The 19,411-nt window shown below is 40.7% G+C and overlaps 1 protein-coding gene across 1 annotated transcript; it reads left to right on the forward strand.

The window, feature by feature from the left end:
* LOC8074540 (protein ZINC INDUCED FACILITATOR 1) lies at window positions 683-6,806 on the forward strand. The gene is made up of 17 exons (XM_021457987.1): window positions 683-963; window positions 3,106-3,146; window positions 3,260-3,320; window positions 3,471-3,573; window positions 3,657-3,759; window positions 3,847-3,900; window positions 3,995-4,057; window positions 4,140-4,189; window positions 4,273-4,348; window positions 4,744-4,944; window positions 5,106-5,193; window positions 5,383-5,468; window positions 5,777-5,884; window positions 6,016-6,060; window positions 6,130-6,218; window positions 6,304-6,350; window positions 6,474-6,806. The coding sequence occupies exons 1-11, from the start codon at window positions 801-803 to the stop codon at window positions 5,118-5,120; spliced, it is 930 nt and encodes a 309-aa protein (XP_021313662.1). The 5' UTR covers window positions 683-800; the 3' UTR covers window positions 5,121-5,193; window positions 5,383-5,468; window positions 5,777-5,884; window positions 6,016-6,060; window positions 6,130-6,218; window positions 6,304-6,350; window positions 6,474-6,806.

Below are 19,411 nucleotides of genomic sequence, written 5' to 3' on the forward strand. Positions count from 1 at the left end.
AGGCAACAGTGTGTTTGGTTTGAGGAATCAAACAATTCTAGACGTGATAATGCATCATAAGTCTATTCCTCAAATTTAATAGAATAATCTTTTTTGTAATTATTAGTTAAGTTATGATGAATAAGATGGTGATGAATTAACTCATCTATTTCATAAACCAAAAAAGAAAAAAAAGAAAAAAACTAAAGAGGAGTAAGTGTTGGAATTTAAGTGAATTGCACACCTCTTTCCATCAACTTAAGCTTTTGAGTTGAACTAGTTGGTGCATGCAACTCAAAATGGTATCAAAGCCAGAGGTCTCGAGTTCGAATCCTGATTAGCGTAATTAAAAAAATATAATTGCTGCTCGCTCTTATTCCACGTCTGAGGCAGCTTAAACTTTTGGGTTGAACTGCATGCAACTCAATAATAAGATGAACTTCACCCGATGCTTGTGGCCGTCATTGTTAAGCAGGCCCTATACACAACGAAGTTGTCACTATATCTACTTAAGTACTTATAGTAAGACAAAAACAATAATTTATGAGTGCTGAATGATGGCATTGGCGGCCAACAAGAGAATTATCATCACAAAATTACAGGCGTACAGGTAGGTGTTCAATTTCCAGACAAGCTATAGCTAGCTCCCAACAGTACGTGTTGGCCAGCACGTTAGAAGAGCCACATGTATATAGCGCGCTGGCACTCTGCTGTCATATAGCTATCTCCTCTCCATCCACACAATTCCATATTAGCTTCAGCCTGCAGGCGAGGGAGGTACCGAGGTAATAGAGCAGGCTAGGCTACCTAGCTAGAGATATATGGCCGGCGGCGAGGACGGCTCGGCGGCGGCGTCGTCGTTGCTGCCGCCGGAGCGGAGGCACGAGGGTTGCCCCGGGTGCCGCCTTGAAGAGGCCAACAAGACGAGCACCGGCGTCCCCTACCTCAACTTCTTCTTCATCTGGATCGTCTGTCTCACTAACAGTAAGCTTCTACTCGATCATCGTGGTTATTAGTGTGCTAGCTGATCCTGACAGGGAGAAATAAAACTGAACGTCGCCAAATTAACACATCGCATACATAAATATGCATGTGTCTCATACTCTCATTAGTAAATGGAGTATTATATTGCTATACTGCCTAGGACCAACTAATGGGTCGCCGTCAACGCTGCAGCTAGGTCAACGTTGCAACACCTAACCCATTTTTGTACACTTTGTTATCTTTTAGTTGTTGCAAACCGCGCGTCCCCGCGCCGACGGCCAAGAGCATGGGACATGTGTGGGTGTAGTATAATATAACTTTTTTCTGAAGCCTATTCGCTTGAGCTTGTTATTTAACAGTATTTTTCTCCTACAATAAATTAGCAAACAATATTTTTAACCGCTTTTCAGCTAAGCGAAACAGACTTAGAGTACTGTAGTACTGAACCTGGGGACGACGGCCATGGGACTACTGCAGTGCATACCATATTAGAATGCAGTAAGTCTAGAGTGAAGAATCATGTAATCTTCTATATAAATTAATGATCAATCAATGAAAAGTGCTAGGCTATAAGCCATAATTACTCTTTCATGGTATCAACTAAGGACCGTCCCTGTCCCTCTCTCTAACTCTTCCTCTCCTTACCTCACCTTCTCTTCCTTGCTGCTCTCGGCTGTTCCTCTTCCTCCTCGTGGGCTCGTGGCCATGAATCATGATGATGCTCAGGGCGCTGCTGCTCTGTGCAAACATAGGCTCGATGTGCGACACGTGTCCATGGGGCAGCATCTGATGCCCCACAGCCCAACTACCATGTACGAGAGCCTGCAGCTGGATTCGAGCATGTAAGCCAAGAGACGAGAGGCTGGAGCCACAAGATGTTGGTCTTTTGTCCACCTGGTGGCAGAGTAAGGTGTGTATGCACCAAGTCTCAGTGGATAGTGTATCCGCCCTTTTCCCCCAAGAAGCACCCCCTGTGCTAAATGGGTGCAAACAGGCGCAAGGGCTGTGGGTAGGTTAGTAGATGGGTTTGTGCAGTTTCGGCCTTGGACCAAGATTGTTGGGCCCCCAACAAGTAGCATGCCTCTTATGTAGTGTTGCTTCGGCATGGCTGTAACGGTAATCATTCGCCTAAAAAAACTATAATCGTGGATGCAATTTAGTGGTCCGAGCCTCTGTCTGTCGTAAAAAAATGGATAAATGACGAAGAACACAAGATAAAAAACACAGTAGAGACACAAGATTTAACGTGGAAAACCCCTCCAATGCGAAGGGAAAAAACCACGGCAATAGCCAACAAACACTCCTCACTATTATCAAGAGTTGGGTTACAACGCCGTGCGGCGGCTTACAAGATCATATATTCGGTGAAATCCTAATTTGGGTATATGCCTCCGGCGATGTGCCTCCACTTCGCTCTGTCAAAAATCAGCCTTTATAATGTGCAACTAAATTTGGAACATATTCAAGCAAACAGGATTACCTTCTTGCTCTACAATGCTGACACAAACAACCAATTCTGTTTGCTGCATCTTTATTGTGCTTAAATTGTTCTATCAAATGCCAATGAGCGTCGTTTCTCAAGTGTCAAGGCCATTATTTATTTCTTGGAAAACATCCAGTTATGAAGTTACTAGAGAAAATTGGCCACATTAGCACAAGGGAGTCGTACAAATAGTATATACAGTACGAATTGGCTCAGTTGTTACTTTTGGTGAACAATTTGTAAATAGTTATGCTAGCTAGATTCCCTCTATCGATAAGAGTTGCAAATTTGTGTAAAATAGTAGTCATCTGGAAGCCTAAAATTCCAAGGAACACACATTGCATAGCTTTGGCCACTTCCAACTTTACTTATTACTTTACATATATCTTTCATGAACTTTGCTTATGTCTGTATCCTTGTTTTTGGAAAATTGTATATCATGGTATCTCTAGATTGTTGGAATCTATTGGTTTATTCGTCTTGTCCAACATCTTGGAAAATATAGAGAGACTTACTCTGATTGTTATAGACAAATTCACAATGATTTTTGTACACCATTATAAGTAGTTGCATATTTTTCCCTATTTTTATCCAATCACATGAAAATTAGTTTTATCTATTGTTGAGTAACCCCTCTCTCTTTATTTTTGCATTTCTAGCTCTGCCGGTCCAGTCGTTGTTCCCCTATCTATACTTCATGGTATAAAAATATTTAAAATCTTAGTCTTTACCTTCATTTGACTTAAAAAAAGAAAACCTTGCTACTCACTAAATTAGGAAATGTAATGATTGGTAATCGTCATAACACAATAGATCAGGGACTTAAAAGTCGCACAGCAAGAGCAAGACATCGGCTTCTATGCTGGATTCGTTGGTGAGTAATGTTTCCTTACATTGTTGAGATTTCACATATTTTATATGTTTCTTTTATACTTTTAATCTCAATCAAGTTGTAGGTGTATTTTCCTCAAATAATGAGTAGACCAGTAGTTATTGTCTAACTATTTGTTATTTTCTCTTTTAGGAGCAAGTTATTTCCTTGCCAGAACCTGTAGCTCTGTCCCTTGGGGCATGTTTGCTGACAAGTATGGAAGAAAGCCGTGCATCATGATCAGCATACTCTCAGTGTATGAAACATTCAACTACATTGCAGATCATACAGTACTCTATGAGTAAATAGGCTGAAGTAAACTTAGGTTCAAATTTTCAGAATTGCGTTCAACACACTCTTTGGTCTTAGCACAACTTATTGGATGGCAATTGTGACTCGGGGGTTGCTTGGGATGCTTTGTGGTATCCTTGGACCAATTAAGGTAACTTATTGTGTCTTGGCAGCTGCCCTGATTATTAGTGAATGGCAGTAGGTATTAACTGTTCATGGCCACATATTTATTTTTCAGGCCTATGCTATAGAAGTCTGCAGGAAAGAGCACCAAGCTCTAGGGATCTCAATTGTAAGAATAGTTCATAATATGTTTTGCAACTGATCTTCATATTGTAATGTTTTATGTTCACTTGTAGCTAACTAAGGTCTAACATGGTGTTTAGGTTACAACATCAGACGCAATAGCACTTGTTGTTGGACCAGCTATTGGAGGATTTCTTTCACAGGTGAGGATAGTTGCACTTTAAATGGTCCAATAGAGCAAACCACTGCAAAAATGTATGACCTACATTATCTGTTCTGCAATAGCCAGCAGAAAAGTACCCAAATGTTTTCTCCAAAGAGTCCATATTTGGGAGGTAATTTACTATTCAAACTATTTCTACTAATTAATAGTTTTTTTTTATCATTTTAAGCATAATGGATTTTATGATACTCTCAGGTTTCCATACTTCCTTCCATCCTTTGTCATATCGATACTAGCAATGGGATCATGTATTGCATGCATTTGGCTTCCGGTATGCTACAACATCCCCCTTATAAATCTTCCTTTCAAAATCCAACTTGCTATGACCCTTCAAAACACAATAAGTATAAATGTTTGGAGCTTCCAAGTGTTTCTAGCGTAGAAGTTCTTAATCATTTATCCAAATTTGTAAGCAAACACCAGATGCCTTATTTTTCCAAAAATTTCTAGTCTCAGAGAGTTCCATAAGCATTTAATCTAAATTTCTAAGGAAACACTGCACTATCATGATGATGAAAAATTGGAAGCTATTGATGAAGTAGATCCTAGTATTTGAGGAGTTCCTTGAGCATTTATCCATTTTTTTCAAGGAAACGATGCATGCCTCATTTTCTCATGTTCTGTAATATTTTCGAGAGTTCTTTAATCATTTATCATTTTTTTAAGGAAACACTACACTTTCACATTGATGAAAAAGTAGAAGCTACCGATGAAGTGGAGGCACAAGTTGGTGACTCGACCATACAAGTTGGAAAAGCTAAACAATCTAGTGACAGATCTACAAAGAACCTCCTAAAGAACTGGCAACTGATGTCAGCAATAATCCTCTATTGTATCTTTTGCCTCCATGATGTAGCTTATGCTGAGGTAATCTCTTTTTCTATACTATTGTTTCAAATGTTAATTAAATTATCTTGAGATTAACTTCTTCAATGAAGATTCAAAATAAAAGGATGGCAGTAATATCATTGTGAGCCTTGAAATAGCTACTAAGCTTCATATGGTGATTCATAATATGTTCCCTTCAGACATTTTCACTCTAGGCAGTGAGCAACAGAAAATTCCATGGCTTGGGTTTGACATCCCAAGAAGTTGGTACTGTGCTAGCAGTCTCAGGTATGAGTTCTTTTTTCCAAGCTCTTATGCCAATAGTCATGCACATAAGAGAGTAAGAAACACATCCCCTTGCAGAAAGGATGAAAACCTAATCTCCAATATAAATTAAGCTAAAACAGAAATAGAATATGTCTTTGTCGCTTTACCGTCAAATTATTTACCTTACGACAATTCATTTTATCCTTGTAGGTTGTGGACTTTTGATATATCAACTTTTTGTTTACCCATTCATTGTCAAGTATCTTGGACCAATAAGGCCATTGCGACCTACAGTGGTATGTGAGATACATCTTTGTGATATTGTTGGCTTCATTGCCTCACTTGTAATCTGAAATAAAGCAGTTTAGCATTAAAAGGAAACAAGGATGTATAAACCTTTCAAAATAAATCTGAAGTGATGGTTAGGTGTAGATTTGAATATTAGGTGGTGGAGAACATATCTTTTTTGTTCTATGAAAATTTGTTGGGGTGTGCATGACAATTTCTAGATGAGGTGTATTGAAGCAAATCCTTTTCATTATGATGATTGTTTGCTTTCATTGAGCTTTACAAGTACCATGGTCAAATGGTGTTTGATTTGTAGGTATTGTCTATACTTCTCCTTACAACATATCCCTTCATGGTCAACCTACAAGGGCTGGAGCTCAAAGTACTAATCAACATAGCCTCGCTTATGAAGAATGTATTCTATGTGAGGCAACTTCTTCTCTCAAGCATGGAAAAAATCTATGACAATATTTTCTTAGAGGAATGTAAACCCAATCATTTAACAATGAATATTTTAATTGTGAACAATTTATGATGCGTATTTGAACAAAACAGGCTACAATCAATATTGCGTGCAACATTCTACAAAACACAGCAGTGGTAAGCATGAATCATTTATTTTAGTACTTTTTCTCAACCATCTTCTCCTTATGTCTGAAAGATTTGCAGACACAAGAACAAAGAGGTGTTGCAAATGGCATCTCGATGACTCTAATGTCATTGTTCAAAGGTGTAGCTCCGGCGGCGGCAGGAATTTTGTGCGTACTGCTTTTTCGTTTGGGACTAAAAATCATCTTTTTTTTCCATTTCCAATTGATGAGCTTCTTTTCATGCTATTTATAGGTTTTCATGGGCCCAGAAGCACATGAATGGTGGGCTATTCTTACCAGGTATGTAAACACATAGACATGCATATTCTTTTTTGACTTTCCTACAGGATAGAAGCTATCTAAAAGCCTAAACCACAAGAAAATACATGGTGCATATTCTTGTTTGACTTGTCCAAAATGCAGGTGACCAGATCATGTTTCTGACGATAAACATGGTTTCCATACTTGGGCTAATTCTGACGTTCAAGCCATTTTTCTCCATGTCAAATGCGTTGAGGCGTTCCTAGCTATGTATACTTAGTTGCCACTTATGGGATAAATCAGGGGCACTTCCTCGGGTCTAAAACTGTGATAGTCTACGTGATACATGGGTCTGTAATTATCACCAAATTTCTAGATATGTAATCAAAGTGAAGGGGCTATCTAAATTTTTTGGGGGTGTAAACTCCAGATCACCCGATGCTTCGACAGTATATATGATAATAAAATGATACTCAGACCAACCTTGACTCCTTATTTCCTATGCTCTTAACTACAACCTATGTGGACAGCTTTGGTAGCTCTAAGAAGCTAGGCATGTATAATTTGAGATGCATAGACACAAGTGCTTAAAGAGAGAAAATATTGTGACATCATTAAGCTCGGTATATAAGTCAATCTATATTATATACATACTGATGCTTAAATAGGCACAACCATCTTGTTAGCATACAGTAAACACCGGTGCATACTTAAGCATCATAATTAATACATGCGTGATGCTTATCACATTACAATCTAGGTCGGTTACAGGGTCACTTTTATTTAGAAAACACATTACCAAGTCTACGCTCAACAGCTTTTGTTTAGTTTCATTGTCAGTATAACAAGGCTATGTTTTTTATTATCATGCCACATGCCTTGGTTAATACTAGGGTGTTAGTTGTTTAATATTTAGTCATTTTACGGTATGTTTTAATTCAAAAACAAGACATGACATAAATCATGACATAAATGAGCATGAGTAATCTATTCATCGCATATGCAAATCTGCTAGCGAACAAGCTATACTACTACAAAAAATATTTTTCGAGGTGGACATTTTAGATTAACCGAGGCGAGCAACGAAAAAACCTCGGATGAAAGGTCAAGGCTAATTGGACCTTAACCGAGACGGTTTTGTTGCCTACCTAGGTTAATCGATTAAGAACACAAAAAAATCCATGATCCTGCCGGTGAGCCTATTTCTGAGCCCACTGATAAGCCCGTTCCTAGCCCATGGGCCAGAAACGTTAGGAGAAGCCGCCGCCATGTTGCTTGCTGTGGTGTCCATCGCCACCAGGGCACCACGCGTGTGACATCATGGAGGAGGAGCGAGGCCGCATCGCCTAGGCCACCACAGCGCAAGACCGCGTCGGCCCTCCACCACCGACTAGAGAGAGGAGGGTCGCTAGGCGCCGCCACGAGCTAGAGAGGGGAGGGGAGGGGGCGATGGGCTAGGGAGGGGAGGGCGTGAGCATCGGGTGTGATAGGAGCAGCGTCGGGCTCTGAGGGAGGGAGTGACAGACGGTCATAAGAAACCCTAGCTCTTCGTTTATATACAGTAAGTGACACAGGACTAAGATGGGCCTCCTGTTGGGCCACTATTTCTCGAGGCGGGCCTTTATAGTGTGCTCGCCTTGGTTAATGGATTTACAAAGAGAGTTGTTATAATACGATCGCCTCCAAAAATAAACTATTTTTGAAGGAGGTGGGCTTAAGATGACCGCCTCGGTAAATTGATTTTGCAAGGCGGTTGTTTGTGACCACTTCGGTTAATAATAAATAATTGCTTCCATTAATCAAAACATTAACCAAGGCGGTTAAAAATTTTGCTCGCCTCAAGACCTATTTGCAAATGTTGCGCAAAATAAATCCTGCAGTAGTGCTAGTAGCAAATTCTACCAACAGATACATAGCGCTTATAACCAGACGCACCAAAAATAACTTGGTACCATTGAGTGGAACCCGTCCTGCTGGAGGCAGGGGGATATTGTTACCATCTGCTCAAAGTAGTCGATCTAGTCTCGGCCAGGAAGAGATATGTAGTGTAGTTCCATGACGATCGTTGATGTAGTTGATCGCTCGAGGAACAACACAGCCGTTGGCTCAAGGTTGCCACAACGGACGAAGAGCAGTGGTGCATATGCGCTCCCGAAAACTTGATCGCCTGCCAACTCATGTAGGTACGAGAGCAAACATAGCTTCGGTGGCATTCTCGCCCAGAGCCCTTGTGCATGCAAGGGATCAGAGCCAGAGATGAGAAGAGCACCAACAAAAGAAAGAACATAACATGTGGGAGAAGGAGCAAATGTGTTGGCTTTTAAGGAAGGAAGAAGGATATGTGCCCCCTTAACGACTAGAACCGGAAGGGAGCAAACCAAGATGGGTTCTAGGAGGGGCACAACGGTAAATGCATACTTGTCTTGCTGTCAGGCCCACACATATTACCCTTTTGCCCTTCATGGCCGATGCTCATTTACCATTTGCTTATTGCACTGAGCTGCAAAAGAGGCCTAGCACATCATGTCCAACCAAGGTGAAGGGCGTGGGCACAGCTTGGCTCCGCACCGCATGCCATGGTGGAGCGCCCATGTTCCCCTACCCCCAACTCTCCTTCTCAACTTATCTATAAGAGCACTTTCTAGTAGGTTTCTCATGTGGTACTAATCCCACTTCCACTTAGCACTAATTGTGAGCTTTTTAAATTATTTGATTAATTGTTATTAGACTATATAGGCCAAGACCAATTAATCCAATATTAGCTATATTTGGCCAGAAACATAGCCACCTAAGAACCCACCACACGTCAGCAACACATGCATTTAGGTTGGAGGAAGAAAGTATAGTCCAAAGCTGAAAAGGAAACAATGATAAAAGCAGTTGCTCAAGTAATTCCTACTTATGTCGTAGGCTCTTTGATATCAATAAATCCACATGTAACCAAATCAGTGTCATGACTTGTAGGTTTTGGTGGAGCCAGGAGGACAATGAGCATAACTTGCATTGGTCGAGTTGGGACAAATTAACACTACAACCAAAGGAAAATGGAGGTCCCGGTTCCAAAGATACTCATGCAATATGGTAAAATTCAATAACATGGATATAAAACATGACTATAAATATTAACCAAATTGTGTCGATACATTTAAAAGGTTCGAAAAAGACAAGAAATTTCATTCAATTATATGCTCTGATTTCATAATGAATCACACACCAATTTCACATACAGCCTGTTCACTTGAGATTATTTCTCGAATTCGCCAGCTATTCAACACTCACAATAAATCAGCGAACATTATTTTATTAATGAAGAGAGATGATAAGAGTTTTATAGGAGTAAAGTGAGTTTCAGGAGGATGAAACTCTTTTACACTGTTTTCAAAATATGTATGTATTGAAAATTAAGTCATAAAACTCCCATTGAGGATAGCTCATAGAAGAAACAAAGAGAATCATGTGCCTTTTTCCAGCAGTTCCAAGTATCTAAATGTCACAGAAGTGCTAGTGGTGTGTGGCCCATGAATTGGGACAGTAGTTGGAAAGAGTTTTCTTCTGGTTTTCTTTCTGAAGGTGTTCCGGCCTACGCGTCGACAGCTCTAGAACCATCTGTCTCAAAAAGACCGTTGTTATTGACTTTCAGACATATAGTTTGACCATTCGTCTTATTAGAACTTTTTGTATAAATATTATCTATTTTAATAAAACTTATTTGATCATTAGAGATACTTTAATAATGATTTATCTATTTTAGAATTTGCACAAAAGTTTTGAATAAGACGAGCGGTTAAACATGATTGGTCAAAATTAACAACAACAATCTTTTTGAAACGGAGGGAGTAATTATTGTAAATATGACCCATTATCTTAATATAAACTTCTTTTTTAAAAGAAGAAGAAGAAGAAGAACCAGACAACCAGTATTGGACTCAGCAGGGTCCAGGGACCAGTGGTAGAGGTGTTGCTCTCTTGACGTGCCTGGCAGTCGACGCTGATGGCAGCTCGGCACGTAGCATGCGTGGCCACGCCGGGAGGGCAAGCCGCGGGGGTGCCGCTCGGCCGTGGCCGCCGGGGTGCTGGATTTACTGCCGGCTCAGCGCTCGACCTCAGGCCTGGGCAGCCGGGACCCGGGAGGAGTCATGAGAAGAGGACAACGTTATCTGTTTGTTTGTTGGGCCAGATTTTGTATGGGCCAATGTTCAGTATAAAAATTTATAAGCAAAATTCTAGGGTAGTTACAAGCTGTTCTTCTCGGGGGGAAAATATCCACAAGCTACGATTTTTTTGCGTCCTTTATTTAATTTTGCTCTTTGAATCGTTCCGATTTTTGGAGTCTATCTTTCTAACTATTATGAACTTATCCGTTTGTTTCAAAAGTTATGATTAAAAGTACTGTTAACTAAATGCTGTGACTCGGCCGTCCTAACGCCATCGGACGGTCTCGTTGGTGGGCTGCGACGCGGACCAAACGGCCCAACAGCCGAGCGGCCCGGTTTCGTTCCGACCGTAGTCGCATTCCCGTTCCCGGACACGCATTCCTCTTCCTGCCCCAGCATTCCCCATTTCCCCTACGCTCTCGCTCGCATCGCCGGGGCGCAGTGCGTCGCGGACACGCCGCCGGCCCCGCACTGCCGCGGCGCTCCACCTCGCTCGGCCAGCCTCCAGCGCTCCACCTCGCTTGGCCGGCCTCCAGCACTCCATCTCGCTCCGCTGCCCGCCCCTCTTCGTCGCAGTCCACCGCCACCGCTCGGAGGAGCACGAGGTCGGGAGCAGCGAGATCCGGAGCGGCTCCACCTCGCTCGGCCGCCCTGCAGCGCTCCACCTCGCTCGGGCGCGCTCCACCTCGCTTGGCTGCCCGCCCTCCTTCGTTGCTCTGCACCGCCACCGCTCGGGCCAGCACGAGCTCGGGAGCAGCGAGATCCGGAGCGGTCGGTCCTCTCCGGTGGCGCCAGTAGCGGGGGCCTTCCCCGTGTTGTTCTCCACGACACCCGCACCAGATCGAGGCCTCGGCGACGACATCCAGTGATGCGGACGAGATCGAACACAGTGATCCCGCCAAGGAGTGGCGACTCGTCAAGCACAGGCGACGATGCGGGGGAAGAGGATGTTGTTGTTCCGTTGAGGCCTCGTCGCGTGGCACTCAGGAAGTTGTCTATGAGTCAGAGCCGGCTGAGGAAGAGAGGCCAACCATCTTCTAGCAGAGGAAACCCTAGCAACATTGGTGTGAAGCAGTCTCCACTGAAGAAATTCCGCAGGCTGCGAGGTAGTGTGAGGAAATCTCCACTGGCGAAGGGCTCTCCATTGGTGAAGGGTTGCGAAGTGCAAGGTATGAGCAGTGATTTTTAGTTGCATATGTGATGATGATTATGTACATTATGGTACCAGTATGCTAGGGTTTCTAATGCTTCCTAGTTTCAAGTTCGATTCATGTGTAGTTGGTGATTTTGGTAGCATTATGCTAGTGTGTAGGGATCACTATGTCCATTGTTAGATTTGTACATGCTAAGTTGAATTTGTGTTATTTCTTTGTTTCTAGGAAATGAGCCAGGAGCAATTGAAAAATTTAAACATAGATTTTCAGTGTATAGGATACGTGAGCTTCAATTTACTGAAGATCAAGTGGGTTGGATTAAGGAGTCTGGCCATGGTTCTCTATTGTCTATGTCTGAATTCTGTGTTCCAGTAAAGCTAGTCAAGTGGATAATGCAACACACAGATCCTTTGTTGCGTGAGTTCAGGTTTGAGAAGAAGGTGATTGTATTTGATCGCCCTCTAGTTTGCAAGATATTAGGATTTGAAAATGGTACAAAACCTTTGGACTTATCTGTTGATCTTCAGAGGGTTGATGAGTTCCAGAAAATGCGAGATCAGTATAGGGTTGGCAAAAGGGCTACGCTAGGCAGGTGCATAGAGGTACTCAAATCTAGTAACAGTAAGGATTCGTTCATGAGGTCTTTTATGCTTCTAGCTCTGGGGTCAGTTTATTGTCCGGGTACAACAAATTCAGTGTGCTTGAAGTATCTTCATAGCTTACATGATGTATCGAAGATCAAAGAATTTGATTGGGCTGGCCATATCCTAGAGGTATTGATGGAAGAGGTGGATAAATACCAGAAATTGTCTTCTGAGAAACTTGAGCATGACCATAACATTGCTGGCTGTCTTGCAATTTTCGGGGTATGTTGACTTTCCTTCTTTTTACAGTGGTTATGTTCCATGTACTGTGTTTCCTTTAGATCATTGTAATTTTTAAAATTTATACAATGTGATTTGGTTGTGTGCAGATTGCATACATGGATCATCTTGATATCCCACAAAACAGTGATACACATCATATTTGTTATGATCTACCTTGCATTTGCAATGTCTCCAAAGAGGACTTTGAATTTGTGATGAAAGTCGACATGCACAGGCTTCGTTTATGTTCATATGGGAGGCTTCCGGTGTGTACATTTCTTCCTTGTTCTTGAACTTTTGGTCATTCATAAATACAATGTATTCAATGACCCTAACTCTGTCTATTTTAAATTTCAGTTTCGGTCTGTTACACCTTATTCAGCTCCTCCAAGTAGAACTGATCACCCTATAGCTGATGAAGTGCATGTTCAAAGCTCCGCAGCATCCCTAGATGATTGGCTACACCCTTCAGGTTCCAACAGTCCAAGTGCACAGCAGGTAATGGTATTTTTAGACGGTTGTAATACTGCTGCAGCAAGCTCATGTGATGTTTTTTGTTTGTTTGTTGGAATAGATACCATTCTATGTTGCCGTATATTTCCATCCATGTTTCATTTTGTTTTGTAGTGTTGTACCCTTGTTTGACCTACCTTTTTTCCTATCCAAACAGGTGCCTCCTTGTTACCAGCCCTATATAACAGAGATGAATTCACTAATCGAGCGTGACATTGATGAGCTGAGCAAGGCTACGGCCGAAGAATACAAGGTCAAATGGAAGGCCATATGTCACAAACGTATGGCTGAGATGATAGCTAAGATCTACAAGGGCCCATGCAGTACTTGCAATGCAACCTCCAAGGTCTCTACTTGTGGTGGTGTGCCCCACTGTAAGGTTTCTGATGGGAATGTGGGTCAGGGTGAGAAGACTAGAGAAGATGATGATGGAGACATCACAGAGAAGATCTCTTCTATGGTCATTGATACTGTCAATGCAGCAGCACGTTTGGAGTCCTCTAATGCAAATCCCAGTACTCGTAGAAATATTGAGTCTCGAGCACTCAATCGTGATGATATTCCATCTTTTGATCTATTTGTAGAGGGAGATCCAGAATTTGATTTCATGTATGGTGATGACATGGTGAGAACCAAAACAGGAAAGCAAGTGACGCAGCCCACTACCACGGCACCTATTCCTGGTTTCTACTTTTCTTATTCACATTTGCTTATTTCTATTCTACTCTTTGTCATTGTGTTCTTACACATGTTCACTCATGTTTCTTTTTTTTGCTAGGTGTTGCCACCAAGATGGATGTCAGTGGCAACAAAATGAGCTCAAGTTCACTTGAAAAGAAGAATAGAAGGAAGAGGGCTGCGGTTGAACTCAACCCTGGCAAGAAGCCCAAAAGGATAAAGCTAGAAGAAGATGTAGGATTGGCTTACGAGACATATGTAGTTAAGAAATTGGCGATTAAAAGGCCACCAATAGGGGCAAGTTGTGAACTGTGAGTTATCCACTTTCTTATTTAAACGACTCTTACCTCAATTAGTGTCATTTAAATCTACTGTACACTCCTACTTCCCAATTGATGCTTTTTATGACAACATCTTTTTGCATGTTTGAGACATATTAATATTATGTTTGTTTAGTGCTTTTCGAATGTTGCACTAATATTCTCTCCAATTTATGCATTTCACAAATATTATATGGTTCATTTGTTCTTCATCAGTTTGATTTTTTTTGTTCCTGCTACTGTTATTTTATATGCCTATGCCATGCCACCACCACCTTCTCCTCTGCCATCTATCTCTACACCTAGCTGGTGCTGCTGCATTCAGTCATAAATTGGAACTTTCTGGCCACCAACCTGCTGGTGGCTGTGGTCTTCTCTCCCCCACTGCCTGCCCTTTTTGGCTTCCAGCTGCTGATTCCTAGCCCAAAAGTTTCCGTCATGCTTGCTGTTTTTTCTTACCATGTTGCACAAGCCCTACCAGTACGTTGTATTAGATTATGTTATATGTTTCATTCTTTATTACAATATAAATTGTGAAGTTCTTTAATTGTTGTTTAGGCCACCTTTTATTCAAATTGCTGGATTCCACATAACCTATGATGACTTCTATGAATCCCTCAAGCCAAGGGGGCACATTGCTAACACAATCATGACAATGTGGACCTACCAATTTAATCATAACTGTCAAGCTGCTTGGAAACTCAACAACAACATTATCAAGAAATTTGCATTCAGTACTATGATGACAGTAAGCTTCTAACATCAGTTTCTACCATTTGTATATCCATTGTTGAATATTTGTTGTTTTTCTATCAATGGTCTGTCAAACAACACTCCTTTTTCCCAGGACAAGCTAATCATAGATCCAAAACATTTCAAACAAAAAAGTATCACATCAGCATTGATGAGGCTTGACAAAACATGGAGATTGTCAGAGATGCACTTGGTACAGGCCCTTAGCTTTGTCATCTATGTTGCATTTTACTTTCTGGAATGTTTGAAATGTCCATGATTATATGTTTCTTTTGCATGTAGTTGTTCTTTCCAATTGTTCACATGGACCATTGGGTGCTTGTATGCATTAATATGTTCCTTCACAAAATAGTTTTCTTCAACTCCATCAATGCTTCGAGGGACACTCCTTGTTTCCAGTGTGCGACAAACTTGGTAATTTGTGTGTTATTTATATGTTTCATTCTTGGCATCATTTACACCAACTTGAAGCACTAATAAAAACCTGAAATATGAACCATTTGTTTCATTTTTAGGTTGAAACCTTTGCAATTGCTGCTCTTGCAAGCTGTGTTCTCAAACGAGATGTGTCAAAGTTTGATTGGTTGTACCCTAAAGAGTACCCACAACAAAAGACATTGTAAGTGTCTGTCCGATGCACGCCTCTTTGGCAATGTGTGAATCTATTTTTTTCCTAATTTATAATTCATTTTTCTTTTGGTTTTGTTCAAGGTATGACTGTGGCCTTTATGTTATGCTCTATATGGATTTTTGGGATGGGAAAAAGATGGACATCATATTTGAGACGGTTCGTGTTTTCCAATGTCCATTTTCCTTTTTCATTTCACTCATTCACACATTTGGCATCAATTTAGTTTGTGGCTGCTATTTTTTTTTCAGAACCAGATGGGCACCTACAGGAAGGTTGTTGCTGGCTGCCTTCTTCTATCGCCAATGAATGAGATCTCTCCTGATGAGTTCATCAAGCGCAATTGTAGTTAATCTAGCCTAGGATGTGTAGTTACTCTATATGTAGTTAATCTAGTGAAACTATGGATCACTGTACTTGGGTTTGTCATCTTTGTAACCTGTTCTGGGTACTACACACCTGCTTGATATAAAGCAGCTAAGAGTTTGTCAGAAAAGTCAAATAATTACCCATTTTCTTGTTCTGCAACATCAGGTGTGATTGCATCATACTCAGATATGTCATATCCTATAGTCTTCAAATGATGTTCCAACGACTGCAGCTGCAAATGCATAAAGCAAATCAAATTGATACTTTCAAGGTTGCTTTTTTGCATAACATTCCGGAATGAGAGTTAAACTTACCACATCAATTGACACTTGAGTGGCTGTTTTCGGTTTCAAAGAATCAAGAACATATTTCTGTTTCTTAGATATGTCAACAACAATCAAAAACCAATGCTCATTCTTTACGACAGGGACAAAAATCTATAAAATAAACAAGGGATTTACAGGAACAAAGTTTAGAAACACTCAAATCATTAAATTAGGGTAGTAAAATAGAAGAAAGCCCGAACCTTTTTTTTAAGCTTTAAGTTTTCTTGTGAAAGCTGTCTCTTTAAAACTACCCCAGTTGTCTTGTTCACCAGATCACTCTACAAAAAATATAATACCACTGAGAACATGGAAAACCTAATTATATGAAATTGCGAAGAAGCCGACATTTCAAGTATAGGTGAAAATAGTATACAGTATACAGGTGACTATACTTACAGAAGCCGGCATTTCAAGTATGATGTTGTCAAGAAACTTTTCATTCCATTCACGACTTATGAGGTGCATCATAATATTACTCAGCAACCCATATGGTTTAAATTCTTGAACATATTGATATTCATTTATTGTCGAGTTATCGATCATCAGAACAATATAACACCCATATTGTTTGTTGACTTGGGTCCTGTTCAGAACCATCTCCCAGTACCATTTCTTCTTACTAGTATACACATTCAGTGCGGAAAGGTCTAAAGAATTATGAGTAGAAGGTTGGTACTTGGGAATGGTGGGAAGTAACTCAGCAGCCACCCTGAAATTTAAGCAAGTGATAAGAATAACATGGTTACGAAAGCAACGTGAGTACTCCTAATTATTTACACCTACGTTTTCATCATATCGGCTAGCATAGTTTTACTATGCTGGAGCTGCTCAACTGTCCTTCCCACATTAGAATTGTATTGTTCCAAAAAAGATGCCATCTCTTCAGGAAGGACAATTTGTCCTGCCTCGTGGGTTGTCACCTTTTGATCAGGGGCAATGTGCATTCTCTTCATCTTTCCAGCAAAGGTTGTCACCTTCTGATCAAGGGCCTTGGATGGCACCATTGCAGCGGGATCTTTCTTCGTCCTTGCAGCAACCTTCGTTGCAATGCGCTTCACCTTTTTGACTCTCCCCTGAAAATAAAAATAAAGGGCACTATGTTTAAGTATTTTCACCTCGACAACTATTTTCACCTGACACTATTTTCACCTCAACACTAGTTTCAACTGACAAACTATTTTCACCTCCTCAATATTTTCACCTCAACACTATTTTCACCTCGACAAACTATATTTATGTAGTGTAAATAATTTCTGTGTAAATAACTTACAGAGACAAGGGACTCAATTTGAAATTCTGAGATCATTTCACAGACTTCATTGAAGTCGTAGCGGCATATTGCAGGTTCCTTGGGCTTTTTACCGTCTTGGTATTTTATCGTGTCAAGTAACGATAGCTGTTGTGAAAAATGTTGGTGTTAGACATACCATACTCGTAGAAAGAAATGCTTAAATGAGCAACGAATACTCATAGAAAGAAATGCTAAAATGAGCTTACCAGCAAGATAATACCGCAGCCAGGGACAAAACGTTCTGTCGTTGTTACTTTTACTTTCTGATTGTGCCAACATTTTACGGAATCAACCAGTTTGTCGCACACATACTTGCACCAATTCTTCTCAGGAATTGTATCCATATCATCACTGGTGGCATTGAAGTCTGCTCCACGAATGTAAGCAGTTGTCTCAGGACAGAGAAGTTTGTTGAAGAGAACGGTGAAGAAACCTTGGACTTGTTTGAGCATGTCTGCCGTAGCCATCTGTTTAATGATGTCAGTCGCTGTAACATCATCTTTCATTTTAGGCCCTTTAGTAATGCCAAAATAGTCCATTATCTCCATTTTTTGCGGAATTTCAATAACCACGTCCTCCTTTCCAAGTGGGAGTCCAAGAACGTCTTTCACCAATTGTGGTGTGACCATAATCTTGTACTCACCCACTACTAACTGCATACCCTCTGGTGTAACCTCACAACAATCCATCAGATCAACAATAAGACCATTTGGAAAATCATGCAATTTAATTTTCAGCATGGAACCAAATTTCAGCTTATTGATTTTGGTTTTTGCTCCGTCTGATAGCTGCTGAACTATTGTTACAATATGTTGTGGTTGCATTCTAAACTTGTACTTCATGCTCTACAATATCATAAGAAACATCACAAGCAGGTGTGTAGTACCCAGAACAGGTTACAAAGATGACAAACCCAAGTACAGTGATCCATAGTTTCACTAGATTAACTACATATAGAGTAACTACACATCCTAGGCTAGATTAACTACAATTGCGCTTGATGAACTCATCAGGAGAGATCTCATTCATTGGCGATAGAAGAAGGCAGCCAGCAACAACCTTCCTGTAGGTGCCCATCTGGTTCTGAAAAAAAATAGCAGCCACAAACTAAATTGATGCCAAATGTGTGAATGAGTGAAATGAAAAAGGGAAATGGACATTGGAAAACACGAACCGTCTCAAATATGATGTCCATCTTTTTCCCATCCCAAAAATCCATATAGAGCATAACATAAAGGCCACAGTCATACCTTGAACAAAACCAAAAGAAAAATGAATTATAAATTAGGAAAAAAATAGATTCACACATTGCCAAAGAGGCGTGCATCGGACAGACACTTACAATGTCTTTTGCTGCGGGTACTCTTTAGGGTACAACCAATCAAACTTTGACACATCTCGTTTGAGAACACCGCTTGCAAGAGCAGCAATTAATTGTATTGTATAATGCTATAAATTAAATATAATTAAAAATGATCTAATTATTGCTATGACCTAATTATGAACAAGAACTCTAAACTAGAGCTTCAACTCCATTTCTTTCATTGATTTCATTAACTCTTGTGCTGATTTCATGTATTGGCATGTTTGAACGCCATGGCCATCTTCATGGCAATAGGAGCATGGGGGAGGTTTCTTACTTCCCTTCTTTGTCTTGGACTTACTCTTCTTTATAACCTTCTCTTTTGCTTGCTGCACTATGCTCTTCTACCTTTCCACTTTTTTCTTCGGCCTTCCTTGGCGATCCTTGGCGGGAGGGTTCTTCACCATGGTTGTGTTGACCGTGCCTTGTTCAGGTAATTCGTCTACTTCCATACTTGCTGCACTTCCAGCTGCCTTAACATCTTCCCAAACCTTGTCAATTCCTTGTGAAACGATTTCATACGTGCCAGGAGCAAAACAAGAATCTGCTGCTAGCCTACTCATTTTTTTACACAATGCATTATATCTAAGCTTGTTGGTGGCAGGAACACCAAAACAAGGCTCAGCTGACATGAGATTTTTACTGATCTTTATGGTTGCTTCCTCTGACCATCTTTTAAGCAAGT

Source organism: Sorghum bicolor, chromosome 3 (genome assembly GCF_000003195.3).
Source record: "Sorghum bicolor cultivar BTx623 chromosome 3, Sorghum_bicolor_NCBIv3, whole genome shotgun sequence".
NCBI lineage: Eukaryota > Viridiplantae > Streptophyta > Magnoliopsida > Poales > Poaceae > Sorghum > Sorghum bicolor.

Bases quoted from the DNA above. Each gene is read 5' to 3' on its own strand.
- LOC8074540 (XM_021457987.1), top strand. From the start codon at position 801: ATGGCCGGCGGCGAGGACGGCTCGGCGGCGGCGTCGTCGTTGCTGCCG. The intron at 3,321-3,470 runs GTGAGTAATGTT...TTTCTCTTTTAG, and splicing joins CTTCTATGCTGGATTCGTTG to GAGCAAGTTATTTCCTTGCC. The intron at 4,058-4,139 runs GTGAGGATAGTT...GTTCTGCAATAG, and splicing joins TTGGAGGATTTCTTTCACAG to CCAGCAGAAAAGTACCCAAA.